This window comes from Oryctolagus cuniculus, chromosome 8, assembly GCF_051225735.1.
Source record: "Oryctolagus cuniculus isolate XC-2025 breed Fujian yellow rabbit chromosome 8, ASM5122573v1, whole genome shotgun sequence".
Lineage (NCBI taxonomy): Eukaryota > Metazoa > Chordata > Mammalia > Lagomorpha > Leporidae > Oryctolagus > Oryctolagus cuniculus.
Window position 1 is genome coordinate 92,931,024 of NC_142874.1, and position 19,989 is coordinate 92,951,012.

At 37.4% G+C, this 19,989-nt stretch overlaps 1 protein-coding gene across 4 annotated transcripts in view; it reads right to left on the reverse strand.

Annotated features, from left to right (window-relative positions):
- The window catches only part of BANK1 (B cell scaffold protein with ankyrin repeats 1), a 352,635-nt gene that overhangs the window by 221,559 nt on the left and 111,087 nt on the right, over nucleotides 1-19,989 (reverse strand). For 2 of the 4 annotated variants that reach the window (XM_089303020.1, XM_089303019.1), the window contains exons 1-2: nucleotides 10,589-10,735; nucleotides 7,653-7,792 (exon numbers count right to left, since the gene is read on the reverse strand). In XM_089303020.1, the coding sequence (XP_089159146.1) occupies nucleotides 7,653-7,745 (93 nt within the window). In that variant the 5' untranslated portion in view covers nucleotides 7,746-7,792; nucleotides 10,589-10,735. Of the gene's footprint in view, nucleotides 1-7,652; nucleotides 7,793-10,588; nucleotides 10,736-19,989 lie in introns of those variants that run through there. The other 2 variants (XM_017347389.4, XM_008267565.5) reach the window with 1 other exon arrangement.

A 19,989-nucleotide genomic window follows, 5' to 3' on the forward strand; every position in this document is an offset into this window, starting at 1 on the left:
GGGTGGCAGGGATCTTGATCAGAAAGGAGCAAGACTCCAAACAGGTATTAAATTGGATGCCAGCATCTCATACAATAGCTTATCCTGCTATATACAATGCTGGTCCCTAAATCTGTTCTTAATCAATGTATTTGCTTAGTTTTTTGTTAAATTCTATAATGTATTAGGTGGTATGCTCCTGTTTGATTTAATGATTTGTACCTGAAATGAATATAACTAGAAAGTCAGAAATACCCCATCAGTATCAATAACAATACTTCAACTATTATCACAAGCAGAGACAGGACACAAAAGAAATGGCATTTGTTGTTTTAATAACCATACCTTAAGATTTACCTATTTATATTAATTAATTTGAAAGACAGACACACAGAAACACGTGCACACATAGATACGCACACAGAGAAACAGATCTTCCATCCATTCGTTCACCCTCCAAATGCCTGCAACAATCAGGCCAGAGTCAGGCCAAAACTAAAAGTCAAGATCTCAAACGAGATCCCAAATACTTGAGCCATCATCCACTGTTTTCCAGGATATGTGTTAGGAGGTGGTTGGAATCAGGAGTGGAGCCGGGACTTGAACCAGGCACTCTGATTTAGGGTGTGGATACCTTAAGTGCTGTACTAACTGTTGCACCAACTGCCTGCCCCTGTCCTAGTTTTATCAATTTCAACAGATATGCCTTTTTATTATTGATCCATTTGAATAATGGACACAAACAATATGAAAAAGGGGATCCAGGAATAAATCTCCAAATGGCAGTTTATTTGATTGTTATTTTCTCTACTTTTCCTACAACTTTCATCAGAAATATAGATCAAGTAATAAAACATAACAAAACCTATGAAATACAACTCTTTCTTCTTCTACGGCAAGAGAGGAAGAAATCCAAATAAAAAAGGAACTGAAGAGAGGCCAGTATTGCCACACAGTGAGTTACGATGTGGCTTGTGACGCCGGCATCCCATAGGAGCACAGTTCAGTCTTGACTGTTCCATTTCAGACCCAGCTCCCTGCTAACATGCCTGAAAAAGCAGCGTAAGTTGGCCTAAGTACTTATTCCCCTGCCACCCACAAGGGAGACCCTAATGGAGTTCCAGACTCCTGGCTTTGGCCTGGCTCAGCTCTGGCCATTGCAGCTATTTGTGGAGTGAAACTGAGGATGAAAAATCTCACTGTCTCTCTTTCACTCTCTGTAACTTTGCCCTTCAAATAAAATAAATCATTTTTTTTTTGTTTTAGGAAAAAGGGAACTATAGGATACATGAGGATAATCCATATTTGCAAGTCAATTTTCTATAATGGAGAGTAGTTATATCTTCAATCTAAGTATCTTTACCCTTTGCATAAAATGGTGGAATATTTGAATTATAAGTGACCTTGAAGACAATATGTTCTGCTTTCTGCATTGCACACTTGAAGGGATTCCTTTACCCCTGAGGATTATGACCTTGCAGGAAGTAACTGTTGATAGAGTAGACTAACTTCTACTCTTACCCCATCCAGAACTAATTCCCATATATAATGTTGCTGCTTTTAGTAAAGGAGAGAGAATATGCAGCTTTTGGAAGGGAGGGAACATATCAGGCATTTTTCAATAGAAAAAAAATCCCTTATTGTTTAAAGGAAAAGCAAAAATGGATTTATATGGCAGTTGAAAATCTGTAATGAAGTGTATTTATCAGGCAGGTAGGACATGAAGAAAAAGTTTATAGCACAAGTTCTTCATTTTTCTAGTGTCATACACGTGTAAGCAGCAGGTGCATCTATTCAAATTCCTAAAAAAAAACTAATGTACTTTACAAGGACAGTTTTCATTTCTCTTTCTATATTATTTATATATCTTTGTGTGTTTTTCACTCATTCATATATCACTTTAAACAAAGGAATCACTTTTGTTTGCCTTGCTTTTTAAAGCAAGAAATATTAGCTGTGACTCACATACCAGGAAATAATTGTGGGAAAGCCAGTGGGCATGCAAGAGAGACAACACAACAGCCATGGCTTAAACACAGGGGGTAGGGAGCAGCACGGTGTTCTGTAGTGAAGAGCAGAGGAATCTAAAATCAGAATCGCAGAGCCAAGAAAGCACAACAGGAGGAGTTGATCCTTGATACAATGCATGACCCTGCAGCCTGTATAAAAAATCTTTTGTAAAAAAAAAAAAAAAGATTTTATTCACTCATGCATTCATTTGAGAGGCAGAATGACAGAGGGAGGGAGAAACCAAAGAGAAGCGGCAAGAAAGGGTGAGAGGGACAGAGGTCCATCTTAAATACTCTGGCTCACTCCCCAAATGTCTGCAATAGACAGGGCTGAGCCAAACCAAGCCAGGAGCCTGGAATTCCATCTGGGTCTTCCATCTGAGTGGCAAGTACTTGGATCATCATCTGCTGCCTCCCCGGGCTCATTAGCAGGAAGCTGGATTGAAAGCAGCAGAACCAGGTTCTGATCCAGCACTCTGATGTGGGATGCAGATGTCCCAGGCAGCAGCTTAACTCACTGTGCCACAACACCTGCCCCTATTTGTATCTTCTTATCCAGTGAGCCACTGAAAAATTTATAGTAAGGCAGTTTCTTAGACAACACTGGTTTATGTTGAAGCTTTGGACTGAATTTGTACCTTTTATCAATAAGAACAGAAGAAAAGAAAAAGAAATGTTTCCTTCAATGTTTTGAAGAAAATAAGGACCTAAAAATAATTATTCAAAGATCTGGGAGTTACTATTATCTCTCAGTGGAAAAATCTCCTGAGGAATGCTTTAAGGGATATTATTGATAACACCTAAGCTTTAACTTTTGATGAAATTAACCTTTAAGGGAACTGCTAACAGGGAGAAACACACTGGGAAATTTCACATAACGTCGGAATTCCTTCCCTCACCACAATTTCATCTGTTTTCACATTGTATTAAATATTTATAGGCAGAAAATCAAAGTTTGAATATATATACACAATTTAATGAAAACAAAAAAGAAGCATATTTAACATGAAAATAATGTTTCAGGCTGGAGTTGTGGTGTTTGGGTAAAACCATTGTCTGCAATGGGAGCATCTCATATGGGTCTGTTCATGTGCAGGCTGCTCCTCTTCTGATCCAACTTCCAGCTAATGGCCCAGGGGAAGCAGCTTAAGATGGCCCAAGTAGCTGGGCCCCTGCCTCCCACATGGGAGACCTGGAAGAAGCTCCTGGCTCCTGGGGATTCCAACCATCTATGAAGTGAAACAGGATGAAAGATCTCTCTCTCTCTCTCTCTGTAATTCTTTCAAATAAATACATCTTTAAAAAGAAAATATTTCAATATATAAAAAATAAAATATGCAAAATGATAAATATACACACTGCAAAGATAACTTGTTTACTAGTCAGAAACATAGCATAACAATTTTGTATCACTTTGAAAACGCTTTTAAAGAATAGGAACCTAACATTTTGATCAATAATTGCTATGATATTTTAACATTTGACCTAATTCTGTTTTTATTTTGTATATAGTAATTCCTATACAAAGTTAACTTTAGTAGTTGCCCCAAGACTCCTTAGGAAATAGAAAAATATCCCAAAGGTTTTAATTATCTCAGTTAAATAGAAGTTACTAGCATTGCTAATGCTAGTACTTGAATTCTAATTATCAACCCAAATTTGGAGTTGTTTTTATTTGATTATCACTTATATTCACTGTTTTAATTGATGCTCTAGAAATAGTATTTATCTAAAAAATGAAATGATTTACAATGCAGTTAGATAATTAAGCTGGTTGCAGTAAATTATTCTAAAAGCTAATGGACACCATTAAAAATGAAATGAGAAAACCAGATTCCTCGTTATCATTTCTTGTCTCAGATTCACTGAATAGCTGTTTTTGCTGTATGTCCAACAGCTTTTCAGTGATCATAGAAAGAAATCTCTTATAAACTAGAATTACTGTAAAATAAAACTCAATAATTGCTCACTCATTCTTTAAATTCACACAATGTTCTTGCTATTATTTGAGCAATAGCTTTTGAATGATTACAGAAGGTTATTATTGCTTATTTTTTTATCTGCCAATAAAATCTACTGGAAAACTCAGTATAGTTCCTGAAACATACCATTTCAGCTAAGTAGGTAAGATATTGAAAAAAATTAAAATATGCTGAAATATGTTCTTACAAATACAGAATAACTATGGTGTCTAAAGTTACAATGTGCACCGTGGTTTGAAGAGAGATTTCAAGTGAACCATTTGCAAACTATCCAGATTTCCTAAACAGGTTACAGAGCAGCATATGAAAGAAATGCTCTATTTAATATTTAATGTTTATCATTCAATCAGCTTATTTGATGTCTACACATTCTTGAAGAGCTACAAATAAATACTCTCATCTGAAATCAGAAAAATAGTTTTATAATAGGCATAAGTAGATTTTGCGGCTGCTTTTAAAATTTTATTACTATAAAGAGAACAAAAGAATTGAATGATCAGGATATCAATTCCAACACAAGAAAAGAAAAAATTACTATAGTATCCTATACTGGAACAAAAGCACAGCTTTCAACACAAGTCTTTAAATCTTGCCTATGTGGGAATAAAGCAAAACATCAAAAGGTAAGACCAAGTGCCTGAAAGGAGAAGCACAGTATGGGCTGGGCCACTTCCTTCAAGGCCAAACAACCCTGCAACACACCAAGGAAATGCCTCTGCACTTCCCTCTTCATCAGAGTCTGCGTTTCACCATCTCAGTGAATTCACAGATAACCTGTGAGGTTCAAATACCAGTGGATTTACATGAGCCCCCAAGGTCATATCTAGTCTAAGACGGCAGAGAAACAGGCTGAAGTACAATATTTCCTTCTGTTCATCCTGTGATACCATGGCTTGGTCTGGGCAAAGATCCCAAGCTGAGAATTTGTTCATTCTAATCCCAAAACATTTCTTGGTACCCTAATGATGGTGGCAAAATCTTAAAATCTTTTTGTAAGATGGTAGGCTTATCTTACTTTTTGTAAATGAAATCTAATCTCTTAATGTCTCTCCCTAACTTACCTTGTTGCTATTAGCAAGTTAGAATAATTCTACCCATCAGAACTCAGTCCCCCGGCTTCAAATGACTCTCCTGTTCGTGAATCCTGGATCAAGCCGACTTCCCTTCATTCTTCCCTGCACTAGCCTATTAGAGCTTGGTAGGAGGGACAAATCTTAGTATTCAAGAATGCCCTTTTTTATCATTCATTTCTGACACTGAGTGTTAAAATGAAATAGAACACTTTCTAGTTATCTAAAACTATGCAAATCAAAATTTTATTCAGTTCAAGCTGTAGAAGAAATCATGACTTTCATATTATAGCACTCCGAAAAATTTTCCAGGAGTCATAAATTACATTTAATTTTCACCATATATAAATATTCCTCTCCCCAGCAAGAGAAAAAAATTAAAAACCACAAAAAATGTGTTTGGGAACTGCTTTACTTGTATACTCACTGAATACTGATCATGTACTATGTTGCATTTATTAATCTTTCTGTTATGATTAGAAGTAAGTAGATGATAAGGTAGGCTTGTCACAAGGAAATGAAACATTCCATATTTCAAGTTATTACTTTTGCACTTGGCTTTGTTATTGACATTTTGTCAAATGGTCTCAGACTTGCTAGTTTGACAAATGGTATTTCACTCACTGTCCTTTTAAAATACATTTTTACCTTTCCCACTATTCTAAAATATGTCATTCATAAAGGAGAACTCTCATAGAAAAATGTGAAATTCACATGACATGAATAACAAACACTCAATTTGAGTCAGTTTAAATACACAGGCATCCGGACAACCTCCCAATCACACTATCATTGATAGCTTTGTTAGAAATAGGATATTTTGTGATAAATTTGAAGATTGTGTTGTTCAACTACCTCTTCAGCTCCTTTCTGTTCTCCCTTCTACACAAACACAACACACACACAAACACACACACACACACACTAGGTAATGTTATAATTATAATTATCAAGTGGATATAAAAAGAAATGACATATTTCACTTTGAAATTGGTGAAATAAGTACATAAAGGATCAACTTTCCACAGTAAACAGGCTTTCTCTTTATCAAAGTGTGAAGTATTAGCAGACACTAGTCTTGTTTATATGATCCCTTTGACTCTTAATCCTATCATTATGATCAATTATGAACTGAAACTGATCATTTTGACTAGTGAGATGGCTTTGGTACATGCCACCTTGATGGGATTGAACTGGAATCCCCTGGCACGTTTCTAACTCTACTGTTTGGGGCAAGTCCGATTGAGCATGTGCCGAACTGTACATCTCCTTCCTCTCTTATTCCCACTCATATTTAATAGGGATTACAAATACTAACTGATAGAATTAAAAAGGAGAGCACGATCCAACATGGAAAGCAGGGTGTACAGCAGACTCATAGAATGGCATATTAGAGCACTCTGGCCTCAGAATCAGCCCTTAAGGCATTTGGATCTGGCTAAAAAGCCCATGAGAGTATTTCAGGCATGGAAAGCCAAGACACTCTGGCAAAAAAAAAAAAAAAAAGAAAAAAAAAATGACCTAAATGAAAGATCTCTGTGAGTGAAATCCTAGTGGAAAGAACGGGTCATCAAAGAAGGAGGTACCTTTCTCTGAAGGGAGGAGAGAACTTCCACTTTGACCATGGCCTTGTCTAAATAAGATCGGAGTTGGTGAACTCAAAAGGCTTCCATAGCCTTGGCAACTCATGACAAGAGCCTAGGGTGATTACTGATGCCATAAACAAGAGTGTCAAGTGTTAAGTCAACAACAGGGGTCACTGAGCACTTACTCCCCATATATGATCTCTGTCCTTAATGTGTTGTACAATGAGAATTAACAGTAAAACTAGTCTTCAAACAGTACTTTACACTTCGTGTTTCTGTGTGGGTGCAAACTGTTGAAATCTTTACTTAGTATATACTAAATCTATCTTCTTTATATAAAGATAATTGAAAATGAATCTTAATGTGAATGGGATGGGAGAGGGAGCGGGAGATGGGATGGTTGTGGGTGGGAGGGAGGTTTTAGGGGAAAAAGCCACTGTAATCCAAAAGCTGTACTTTGGAAATTTATATTTATTAAATAAAAGTTAAAAAAAACATAAAAACAAAGTGTCAAGTAACCTAAAATAATATAATTAAATGCAGAAATTAAACTAATGACTGAAAAGTAATGAAACTAAGAAAACACGCTGATCTTGGAAGTGTCCTCATGAAAATACTAATGTCTAGATAAATACCAAATGCTCCATGTTTGGCTTGAGTCCTTATTTTCAATGCATTGGATAGATTATCTGACCTTTTTTATTTTGTGTTGTCCAGACCTGAATAAAGAAGAAATTCATGCCTTAACAATCTTCTTTAATCCCTCCCTCTTTATCTGCTCTGAAACAGCTTTAAAATGAGCTCATCACAACAGTGATGTTGTAATGGATTAGCTGTCTCCTACTGACATTATCTGGAAATTTGTCTGCCTGTCTGTAACAGAGATTCACTTCTTCCCTTCCTATTGAGCAGTAATTCTATCTTATTCAAAGAACATTCCGACTTTACAGCAAAGTGGGAATCCTCTTATCCTGCCTTAGCTCTTTAGATTCCATTCTGATCAACTTCAAGGGAAGATCAACTTACCTGGCATAAGCCCTCCCCTGGATCTGCCACTCTACATAGACATCCCATGGCCTTTGCAGTCATATAGTATTTAATCTCTGTTGTGGCCTTCATGATTCCATCACAGTAGACATCCACATTGACCAAGCCAGCAGGAAAATCTTATGAAACACAAACAAGAAAACTTTAAGAATTCATAATAATTTTACTAATCTCTAGCAGTTAATTTTTTTTTAATCTTAGTAGGTCAAACCACAAAATGGAATGCACAGTTTTAGACTTGATTATTTTTCCAAAAACATACAAGCTAAAAACACATGTTAAATTATAATAAAAGGAAGTCACTAAACATTTCTCACTACTTATCTTTGTCATGGCCTAAAATCACCCTTCTATATGTTTTAAAATTTAGAGAAGTACAACTACTCATTTAAAGTTAGGTTTTTGTTATTTATCTTATGGAGAGAAATCTAATTAACTATAACTAGGCTTCTCAATGCTATATTTGGAAAAAGTAGAACCAATTAATATTACAGAACTTATATTCAATTGATTATAACAAAAACCCCTTGTGAAAGCAAGATTTAAAGCTCGGATCTCTTGGGATCATTTACACATACATTCATCCAAAGCTTCTTTATAAACAAGTCACTCTAAGTATCTGATATACTGTACTATGAATTCTGCTGTAAAATACCAGCAGAGGTAACATTACACAAGAATCTGGGACTTTCCATGAAAGAATAGCAAGAGGCAACCACTTAAATAGAATAGTTACTGTGTTTTAATCTAACAAAAGTTAACAAAATCTTGCTCTTTTGTTTCATTTTTAAAATGATTTTTATTTTTTTGTTTGAAAGTCAATTACTGAAAAGGAGAGGCAGAGGCAGAAAGAGGAAGTTAGTTCTATCCTTGATTCACTCTCAAATGGCTGCAATGAAGCCAGGAGTTTCATTTGGGTCTCCCACATGGGTGCAGGGGCCCAAGGATATGGGCCATCCTCTGCTGCCCTTCCAGGTGCATTAGCAGGGAGCTAGATTAGAAGTGGGGCAGCCAGGACGCAAACCAGCACCCCCGTGGGATGGCAGCACTGCAGGCTGTGGCTCCACTCACTATGCCATAGTGCTAGCCCCTTTCATTTCATTTATAGAACAAACCTTCAAAGCATTCAGTCTGTCAAGGACATATTTCCCAAATTCTCCAGAGAAACTGTCACCCAATAATCTGAGGTTTGGAATAGGTCATTAATCATAAGACCAATTACGTTGAATACGTAATTCTTAGGTTTAAGCATTGATTTCACTTATGAAGAGGCTGAAGGACCTCATAATATTATAATATTTAGGAAAATTAAAAGGCAAGGAGAACAATCTTAAGTAGCTAAAGCGACTGAAATTTCCTCTTTTCTTATTGCTTGACTAGACATCTAAGTTGTGCTATGAAGAAGATATATGTAGAAAAGTAGAAGTACTCTCTTCCCAAATAATTCTCCCAATATTGAATGTGAGAGAAATCACAACAAAACTGGATGATGTAAAGTACATTTTATCAGGTAAAGCAGTATGCATATAGCAAAGAAGTTTCAAGAATTACCAGAGTCAAATGAAATAAACTTCAGTAGATTTCATAAAGATAATATTTTTGTTTCAATTCTTATTTTATCATAGTAAGTAATAAAATGATTTTGAAAGAAAATATTGATTTTGCTTATCAGAAAGAGATTAGAAGTTTCACCATAGAGAATCAACTTTTTGAAAGAAAGGTAACCAATAATGACAGATATATGGTCAGAGTTCTTGGTAATTCTTTGATACATAATACTTAACTGTTTCAATTTCTTTATATCTAACGTGAAAATAAACTGCCTTGTTTCTGATATATTGTCATTAGCTGATTCAAAATATTAAAAACATATCTACTGAAAAAGATGCTGATATAAGAGCAATGTCATAAGGAGAGAACTCCGTATTTCATAAGGAGAATGCCTTATGGATTTATCTGGTTGGGAGGTCATCCTTAATAAGTATTGAATTGGCCACATGCTTTGGCAGTTTGAGCGTTATTTTCCTTTAACTTTGGTTCAATATGACTATATTTTACAGATCTTCAATAAAAATAAAAAATCAATTAACTTAAGGACTCTAATAGAAGAAAGCAAAATAAAATTCTGTTTACTAGGTAGACCAGATATGTAAAATCTGAAATTGGAAGTGCACACAGATTGCCAAATCAGGGATAGTCAGCTGTGAAGAGAAACAAGGCACACCTGGGAGGGAAAAATTGGACTCCCTTGTCCCCATCAGAAATACATGAGACCTTTGAAAATCTTAAGGAAAATATTTTTTTACAAACTGCATGGATTTAAATTTATTTTTTGCGCCCAAATTAACTCATGTTAATTTGTTATTCTCAACAGGATCTAGCTTATAGGTACCAAGGAGAGTGAAAAGAGAGACTATCTGAACAACATGAATTCTGCTAAAATTGAAAATCAAACATTAAATTAATGGTGAAGCTTGGGTGATAGAATGATGAAATTATTCATGATTTACCAACAGTTTTTGGGCATAATTCCCTAAAGAAATCAGCAGTTTACAAATGACACCTCATTTCAAGAAGGGATGAGGGTACCCTGAAAATGAAGCCTACAGCAACAGACCATCCACATCAATTTGCAAGGAAAATAACAATCTTGTACACATCCTAATTGAAGAGGACTCAGAATAATGCTAGAAACACTACCAGTATCATAAGCATCTTCAATGATTCAGCTTCCACCATTCTAACCATAAAAATCAAAGTGCAGCAAACTTTCTGCTCAATGGGTAACAGATATGCTGTGCCCAATACCGATGCAGACAACAGTAGAGTTTTCAATGGAAATTTGCAATAAGTAGGATTAAGATCCTAAAGAATTTCTTCAAAGAATTATAACAAGAGATGAAATATGGTATTACCAGTGTGATCCTGAAGACACAGCCTAATTAAAACTGTAGGTACTAAGAGGTAGAAGCTGTTCCGTCAAAGCAAGTTTATCAGTCAACAGCAAAGGTCATGGCAACAGTTTTTTGAAGGATTCTCAAGACATCTTGTTTGTTTATTTTCTAGAGGGCCAAAGAATGATAACACATGCTTAGTAGGAGAGTGTTTTGAGAAAGTTAACCAAAGCTATGCTAGAAATACATCTAGGCATATTCCCCCATAGAGAACATCTCTATCTTTACAATGCTGCTCATTCCTTTCATCAAACTAGGACAATTTTGCAAGAGTTTTGATGGGATGTCATTAGACACTCACCTTGTAGCCCTGAGGTGGCTCCTTCTCATTTTATTTGTTGGTTAATCTTAAAAACTCTCTAAAGGATGCACATTTCCCTTTAGTTAATAATAAACAATGTATTGCCATGGTTAAATTCTCAGGAAGCCTCATTTCTTTAGTGATGGACTTTAAAAAAGTGTCTTGAATTTTATAAAACATATGTTGGGAAATAAATTTTGTAGCTTTTATTTTTTTTTAATCTTCACCTACTTGAAAGGTAGAGCAACAGAAGACAAGAACGAGATCTTTCATGCACTGGTTCATTTTCCAAATGCCTCTAACAGCCATGGCTGAGCAGGACTAAAGCAGGAGTGAGGAGCTCCATCTGAGTCTCCTACATGGGTGGCAGAGGCCTGAGCATTTGAATCAATTGTGTGCTACCTCCCAGGATGCATTAGCAGGGAAGCTGGAATAGAAGTAGTGTAGCTGGGATTTGAACTACCTTTTGGATAAGAAGTGGGCATTCCAGTGTATGGTTTAACCCACTGTGTAGTAATGCCCATTTCTATTTTTACCTTTTAATTCCATTTTTATGAGCATTTGAAGTTCCCCATGTATACAAAATAAGGTACAGTTGTACAGATGTAATGATAGAAAAAGAATTCTGGTTAAAGTTCAAATCTCGAATTCAAGGCCATTCTAACATCTTTGTCAACCTTCCCATTCCCCGTGATTTAAGTGGTCCATCCATTTAGATTAGGGACAAGCTGAAGTACTTTATGGAAAATATAATTCCAATGTATATCTTTCTGAGTAGTGAGAATTTTCACTAATTTCACAAAACAGATATTTCGCAACTATATTAATTTCAGAGCACTTCTGCTTATGTATTTCTACTACCTGGAAAGCTATGTTCCTTTATTAACCGATTTTAGCTTTTTCCGATTTGGTAAACAGCAAGTAGATACATAAGAACCGAAACCTGCATATCACTGCTTTTATTAGAACGTTATCTTTCAATAAGAATGGATGGCTTTAAAATCTTGGCCTGGCCTAAAATTAATATCAATTTAAAGTATGTTGGGACTGGCACTGTGGTACAGGTTAATCCTCCGCCTGTGGCACTGGTGTCCCACATGGGTGCCAGTTTGAGTCCTGACTGCTCCTCTTCAGATCCAGCTCTCTGCTTTGGCCTGGGAAAGCAGAAAATGGCCCAAGCTCTTGGGAACCTGCACCTGTGTGGGAGACCCAGAAGAAGCTCCTGGCTCCTGATCGGCTCAGTTGAGGCCATTTGGGGAGTGAACCAGGAGATGGAAGACCTTTCTGTCTGTCTGTCTCTCTCACTGTCTGTAATTCTACCTCTCAAACAAATAAATAAAATCTTTTAAAAAAAGGAAGTATGTTAAAATTGTTTTCTTGAATTATGATACCTACAAAAACTTATTATCAGTTGGTATTTTTTTTCCCAAGCAAATTCAGCATAATATATGGCATATCCTGAGGTAACTTTCATGTTCCTTTAATGAAACATAAAGTTATAATTTACATTATCCAAAGCACAGTTTCTTAATTAATAAAGAGATTCTTTATCTTTGTGGATACATTACGCATTCCTTTCAACTTTTAATTGGTTGTCTCCCTGCTGTGCTGAATTTTTGCTGGCAGTCTTTAAGGTACCTGAGGAATACTCTCTTGCTCCAGTGTAGAAATTAGTTAATATTTCTAGTTTAAAGCACTCAAATATATTTTTATGGGTTTTTGTTGTAAACTGAGATTATAGCATTTGCAAAAAATCTTTGTCAGAGACACAGTTATGTATGTCATTAATACAGCATGCCTCCTAAAAGATAAATTATGAAGGTATTTTGAAAGTTCATGGAAAAATTAGGTTCAAGAAAGACTATTTTGGTGAAAAAATTTGAAATCCTTGCATTTTTTTCTTAATACTTAATTTTGTTGGATTTTTGGAGACCCCTTTAATATTAGGTATATCAAATTTTTGAGATGAAAGGAAAGGAGAGATGGCAACACTAGCTAATTTACCAAATACAAAGTCAGGTTAAGATGGGGAGGTATATCAAAAGGGAAAGAATGACTTAGAAGAGAGTATCTTGGATTTTCTCAGTGGTTAGCATAATTTTACTCTAACATAATTTTTGCTTGTCTCTACATTTTTGCCAAGTAAAAATGTCTGGCACTGGTGTTTTCTTTTATAGAAAGTGAACAATTACGAGCCCAATTCTTGAGGTTATGCATTTCTCATGTGTTATTTTTGGTAGCTCATATCTTTCAACAAATTTGTCCATTTGTCCAACTTACCAAATTCGAAGGCACAAAGTTAATTGTAGTACTCTCTTTATTATCCTTTCACTATTCATGCATCCAAAGTAATGACCTCTATTTCATTCATGATAATGGCAATTTATGTCTTTATTTTTTGTTGTTGTTAGCCTGGCTGGAAACTTATGAATTTTATTACTCTTTGAAAGGAACTAGCTTTGGGTTTCATTGATTGTCTTTATTGCTTTGCCTTTCATTGTTTCCTTTTTTTTTTTTTTTTTTTTTTTGACAGACAGAGTGGACAGTGAGAGAGAGAGACAGAGAGAAAGGCCTTCCTTTGCCGTTGGTTCACCCTCCAATGGCCGCCGCGGCCGGCGTGCTGCGGCCGGCGCACCGCTCTGAACTGGTGGCAGGAGCCAGGAGCCAGGTGCTTTTCCTGGTCTCCCATGGGGTGCAGGGCCCAAGCACCTGGGCCATCCTCCACTGCACTCCCTGGCCACAGCAGAGAGCTGGCCTGGAAGAGGGGCAACCAGGACAGAATCTGGCGCCCCGACCGGGACTAGAACCCGGTGTGCCGGTGCCGCTAGGCGGAGGATTAGCCTAGTGAGCCGCGGCGCCGGCCTCATTGTTTTCTGTTCTAATTTTTAACTAATGAATTTCTTGTGGTGCTTTATTCTTAAATTACTCATCTTTCTTTAGTTTCTTAGGAAGGAAGTATGAGTTACTGATTTTAGTTTTTTTTTTTTGTTAGAAATATTTACTGATAAAATTCTGCTACAAGTGTTATAATTTCTACTCCCCATGAGCTTTAATAAGATGCACTTTCATTCATCTCAAACTATTTTAAATTTAGACATGTTTTAAATCTCTAAGTTCTTACAGATTTTCTAACTATCTTTCTGTTATTGATTTCTATCTGAATTCTAAAGTGGTTTGAGAAAACACTTTGCATGATTTATTTTTTGAATTGATTACAGTATTTTGAAAAAAACATCCAACATGTGGTTTATCTTGGTACTTGTACCATGTGAGTTATAGCATACATTTTGCTATTATTACATGGAGTATTCTATAAGTGTCAACTAAATAATTTACTATCAGTAACTAATCAGTTACTAAAACTGTTCAGGCCAACTGTCTACCTACTGATAGTCTAGCTGTTGGATCACACAGTTACTGAAAGAGGGGTGCACACAGCTTCACCTGGAATGGACTTGTATATTTCCCCTTTCATTCCATCAGCTGTTGCTTCACATATTTGGATGCTCTGTGGTTAAATGCATGAATGTTTAGGACCATTCTGTCCTTTTGGAGAATGTTACCTTTATTTGCATACAGTACTCCTGCTTATCATTAAATAATTTTCCTTATTCTAAATGTGCTTTTCCTGAATTAAGAGAGCTATCCAGCTTTCCTTTGGTTAGTGTTGGTATGATATTTCTTGCTGTATAACTATTTTTATCTGTGTCTTTATATATATGAGTTTCTTATAAACAACATACAGTTGTGTCTTGCTCTTAATCCAGTCTAGCAATCTCTCTTTTAATTGGTACTCTCAGACCACTTACATTTGAGTGGAGAATGCTTGGCTTCAGTAAATAGTTGAGTTACTATATACCATATTTTATTCTTTTATTTTTATTTTTATTTTTATTTTTATTTTTTGCCAGGCAGAGTTAGACAGTGAGAGAGAGACAGAGAGAAAGGTCTTCCTTCCATTGGATCACTCCCCTAATGGCTGCTAAGGCCGGTGCTGCGCCGATCCGAAGCCAGGAGCCAGGTGCTTCCTCCTGGTCTCCCATGCAGGTGCAGGGCCCAAGCACTTGGGCCATCCTCCACTGCACTCCCAGGCCATAGCAGAGAGCTGGACTGGAAGAAGAGCACCTGGGACAGAAACGGCGCCCCAACAGGGACTAGAACCTGGGGTGCTGGTGCCGCAGCCGAAGGATTAGCCAAGTAAGCCACGGCGCCGGCTATATATACCATATTTTAACTTTTTTTCTCACTGCATTTGTTCTTTGTTTCGCCCTTTAACTACCCTATGTTTTGAGAATTTGATATGATTCCACTTATCTCCTAATTACTGCGCTGGATTTAAAAATAAATATTTTTAATAAATTAAGTCTGCCTACAAATAACTTTGTATCACTTTACATGTAGCATATGTTCCTGATAATAGAGTATTCCAATTCTTACCTCCCATTCTCTGACACCGCTGTAATTCATTTCAATTATCCATAGTCTACCATCACCAATGCATCATTACTGCATTTACTTTAGAGATGGATTTATCATTTAGATCAGTTAACAATAAATAACACAGTCTATCGTTTACTTTTATTTACATGTTCTTTCTTTGTGTAGAAACAAGTTTCTGGGCTGTTATCATTTACCATTTTTTGCAAAGGACTTACAACATTTCTTACAGGAAAAGGTCTGCTAGCAATGAATTCCCTCATCTCTTGTTTTTCTAAGAAAGTCTTTATTTGGCCTTTATCTTTTAAGAAAAATTTCACTGGATATGGATTATCAGGTTGTGTTTTGCTTTACAATAATTAATGTATTTCACTTCAGTCTATTCTTGCTTAAGGCATTTTCTTTTTTGGTTTCACTTTTTCTTTTTTAAATTTAAGTTATACAAGTTTCATGTATTTCATATATGCAGATTTAGGAACATAGTGCCACTTTCCTCCACCATTCCTCCCACCTGAGCTCCAACCCTTCTTCCTCTTCCTTGTCACATTCCCACTCTTAATTTTTACAATGATCTATTTCAGTTTACTTAATGATCTTATAGTTAATCCTACACTAAATAAAAGAGTTCAACAAATAGTATGAAGGAAAAAAATACTGTTCTTCAACAAAAGAGACAAGGTTGTAAGCAGTCATTGAATCTATGTTTTCTGAAGAGAGGTCCAACATAATTATTTTACCTTCTCCTGTATAGGCAAGGTACCTGTTTGTTCTGCATTATAAGATTTTTCTCCCTGTTTTCAACTTTCTGCATTTTAATTGTGATATGTGAATACTTCAAAATGTTCACGGAAAATGCAATTAAAAGATAGGCATGTTTTGGCACAAAATTCATGCCCAAGGGCCTTTACAACATTCACAGAAAATTTTGGAAAAACCATATGTGGATTTCAAAATCTCTTTGCACCAAAATAAACTTATAGTTTAATTCCATTTTCCATGAACATTTTGAAGCATATTCATTTATCTAGGTGATGATTTTTTATTTATTTATAATGCTTTGTTTTCTGAGCTTCCTGGATCTGTGTTTTTGGGTCTGTCATTAATATATGAATCGTTCTTTGCTTCATTTTTCTCATTCTTCTGTCTGTACTGCAATTAAATGCATGTTACTCTTTCAAAAATGTTCATGTTTTTTGAATATCAGCCCTTTCTGTTAAAATTTCTTTCTCATTGCATCTAAATTTCAGAAATCTTCATTGACCTATCTTCAAGTTCAGTGAGTCTTTTCTCACCCATGTCTACTAAAGAGCCAATCAAAGTTAATTTTTACTTCTGATATTTTTGATTTCTAGCATTCCCTTCTGATTCTTTCATAGAATCTATCTGTTTAGGGGCTGGCATTTTGGTGTAGCAAGTTAAGCTGCTGCCTGCAGTGCTGGCATCCCAGGTGCAGGTTCGAGTTCTGGCGACTCTTCTTCCTATCCAGCTCCTTGCTAGTGCACCTGATAGAGCAGCAGAGGATGGCCCAACTGCTTGGGCCCCTGCAGCCAATTGGGAGAACTGGTGGAACTTTCTGGATCCTGGCTTTAGTCTGGCCCAGCCCTGGCTGTTAGGGCCATTTTGAGGACAAACTAGTGGATGGAGGATCTTTCTCCCTCTAGCTCTGCCTTTCAAATAAATATTTTTTTAAAAAACAATCTAGTTTTTACATAACTTATAGCACACTGTCTACTTTTTCTATGAGACTCCTTAACGTTTTAATCATAGTTATTTAAAATTCCCTGATAATTTCAGTACCAATGTCACATCTAAGTCTGCTCTAATGCTTCTCTTTTGCTCCTGTATTTTAACTTGCCTCTCAGCATGCTTTATAATTTTTGGTTGAAAACACGACCTGTACCAGGTCATCAGAGTTGAAGTAAATAATCTTAGTGTGAAAAAAAATGTATGATAATCTGTCTAGCGGTCAGGCTGCATTTAATGCTTGCTGTAGCCATTGGTGCGAGAGATTTCCAATTTCTCTACAGTCCCTTTTGCTGTCCTCCTTGCTGACTGTATCTTCCTAAGTAGTCCTTTCTGTTGAGAGGAGGAGAATTGCAGTTCTCACCATAAGTCAGTGACATTATACAAAAATCCTGTTGTGCATAACTGCAAGTAGTGGGGAGGGGGAACTTTCTAGTCTCATGATTCAATCTTAATCTCCCAGTGCCCCTTTGCTGTGACTTCGTAAGCACTTTAGGTGTGGGACAGCTTCCCCAACACCCTCTTAAGAAAGGCAGGGAGGCTAGGAGCGGCATGGGTGGCGTGACGCTCTGCAGCTGGGGCAAGGCTTGCGGAAAGCATCGTCCCCTGGTGATAAGCCTTGTTTATGGAGAACGTGCTGGGAGTATTTCACTCTGATTATTCTTCCTCTGACCCAGCCAGGACTACAGGGGCTCTTTCTCAGATCTTCACTATGTGAGCCTGGTGGGGTTCCTAGAGGTAAAATCCACAAAGTGTGGGGGCCTTTTAAAAGGACAGCCCCCTAGACAGTTTGCTGTCTCAAATGTATCCTCACTTCGCTTTTAGCATTCGCTAGAATTAACACGTGCTTCTGTGACTTGGGCTCTAGAGAAGCAGATCTCAGACATCACTCTCCAAGTTTAGCTTTCTCTCCAGATTTCTGAGTATTAGTTTGCCTGTGTTGGTGCTCAAAACTTGAAACCTCAGTGTGTGGCTATTCAGTGTGCCAAGTGCTTTGCACTGAAAGAGAGCAGAAAAGCTCTGATGGCAGACATATGTGACCTTCTCCATCCTTCTCGTACTCCTCTTCTCTGTCTCTCTAAGTGAGTCACAGAAACCAAAATGTCTGTTCACTAAGGCTGGTCATATACACTGGAACTCCTCTTCCCCAAAGCAAGTTATAAAACCTAGAAAGGTTTCTTTTTTTCCCTTGAAGACCCTTATTCCATAGGGATCCTGCTTTATATCCTGCAGGAAGTAATGCTACACAGAGAAGACTGGAAGTATCTGTCCATGGTCTTTCTGGAGCACCCCCCCCCCCCATCCTGTAAACATTTGGTCCAATCATTTTTTACACACTTGTCCATCCATTATATAATCTAAGCATAAAAATAAGTAGTTTTCTCTGGGTGCTTGTGTATTCATTTAAGGCTCCCATGTTATTATAAAACTGATTAAACAAATTTTGAAGCCTTTCTTATGTTATTCTTTTTTTATATTTTATTTGACAGGTAGAGTTATAGATAGAGAGAGAGACAGAGAGAAAGGTCTTCCTTCTCTTGGTTCACTCCCCAAATGGCTGCTATGGCCGGCAATGCGTCAATCTGAAGCCGGAGCCAGGTGCTTCTTCCTTGTCTCCCATGCAGGTGCAGGAGCCCAAGCACTTGGGCCATCATCCACTGCCCTCCTGGGCTACAGCAGAGAGCTGGACTGGAAAAGGAGCAACCAGGACTAGAACCCGGCACCCATATGGGATGCTGGTGCCGCAGGTAGAGGATTAGCCAAGTGAGCCATGGCACCGGCCCCCTGTCCTGTGTTTTGTTATAGAGGTGTTGTCTGTAACCTTTAAGGTGGGTAAGGAAAGCTATCATGCCTTTCCGGCACTACACTGTAAACTTCTGATCTTTGATAGATTCAAGAAAATTGATCAACTCTGATTTTTCTGCTTTTTCTTATGAGAGTGATGAGTTCTAAACTCTTAATATTTTGGGGATTAAATAATTAATATTAAGCATGATTTAAAAAAAATGTCTGCTTTCATTCTGTATTTGTAGATAAATACTGGGTTGTGATATAAGATGTAGTTCTTCCTGGGTTCAAAATGTTCCAAAAAATATTGCCAGGGCCAGCACTGTGGCATAGCAGGTAAAGCCGTCACCTGCAGTGTCAGCATTCCATATAGGCACCGATTCTAGTTTCAGCTGCTCCACTCCCGATCCAGCTCTCTTCTGTGGCCTGGGAAAGCAGCAGGAGATGGCCCAAGTCCTTGGGCCCCTGCACTCCTGTGGGAGACCCAGAAGAAGCTCCTGGCTCCTGTCTGCAGATCAGCACAGCTCCAGCTGTTGTGGCCATCTGGGGAGTGAACCAGAAGATGGAAGACCTCTCTCTCTGCCTCTGCCTCTCTGTAACTCTGCCTTTCAAATAAATAAAAGAAATCTTTAAAAAAAATTCTCATAAGGCAGAGAAAACAAGACTGTGGGCCAATTTTGCTGATGCTTTTCTTCTTCATATTCCCATACAGATTCATGTAATGGTGGTGTATATTGCTACATATCAACAAATAGTTTTTTTTTTTTTAAAGAAATCTCTCATTAATTTATAGAACACTGCAGTTGAAGAAAAGATTTGGAGTGAAGGAGGGAGGGAGGATTGGGTAGGAAGTGTCATTATGCTCTTAAAACTGTATATATGAGGCTGGCGCCGCGGCTCACTTGGCTAATCCTCCTTCTGTGGCGCCGGCACCCCAGGTTCTAGTCCTGGTTGCCCCTCTTCCTGTCCAGCTCTCTGCTGTGGCCCGGGAAGGCAGTGGAGGATGGCCCAAGTCCTTGGGCCCTGCACCCGCATGGGAAACCAGGAGGAAGTGCCTGGCTCCTGGCGGCAATTTGAGGGGGGTGAACCAACA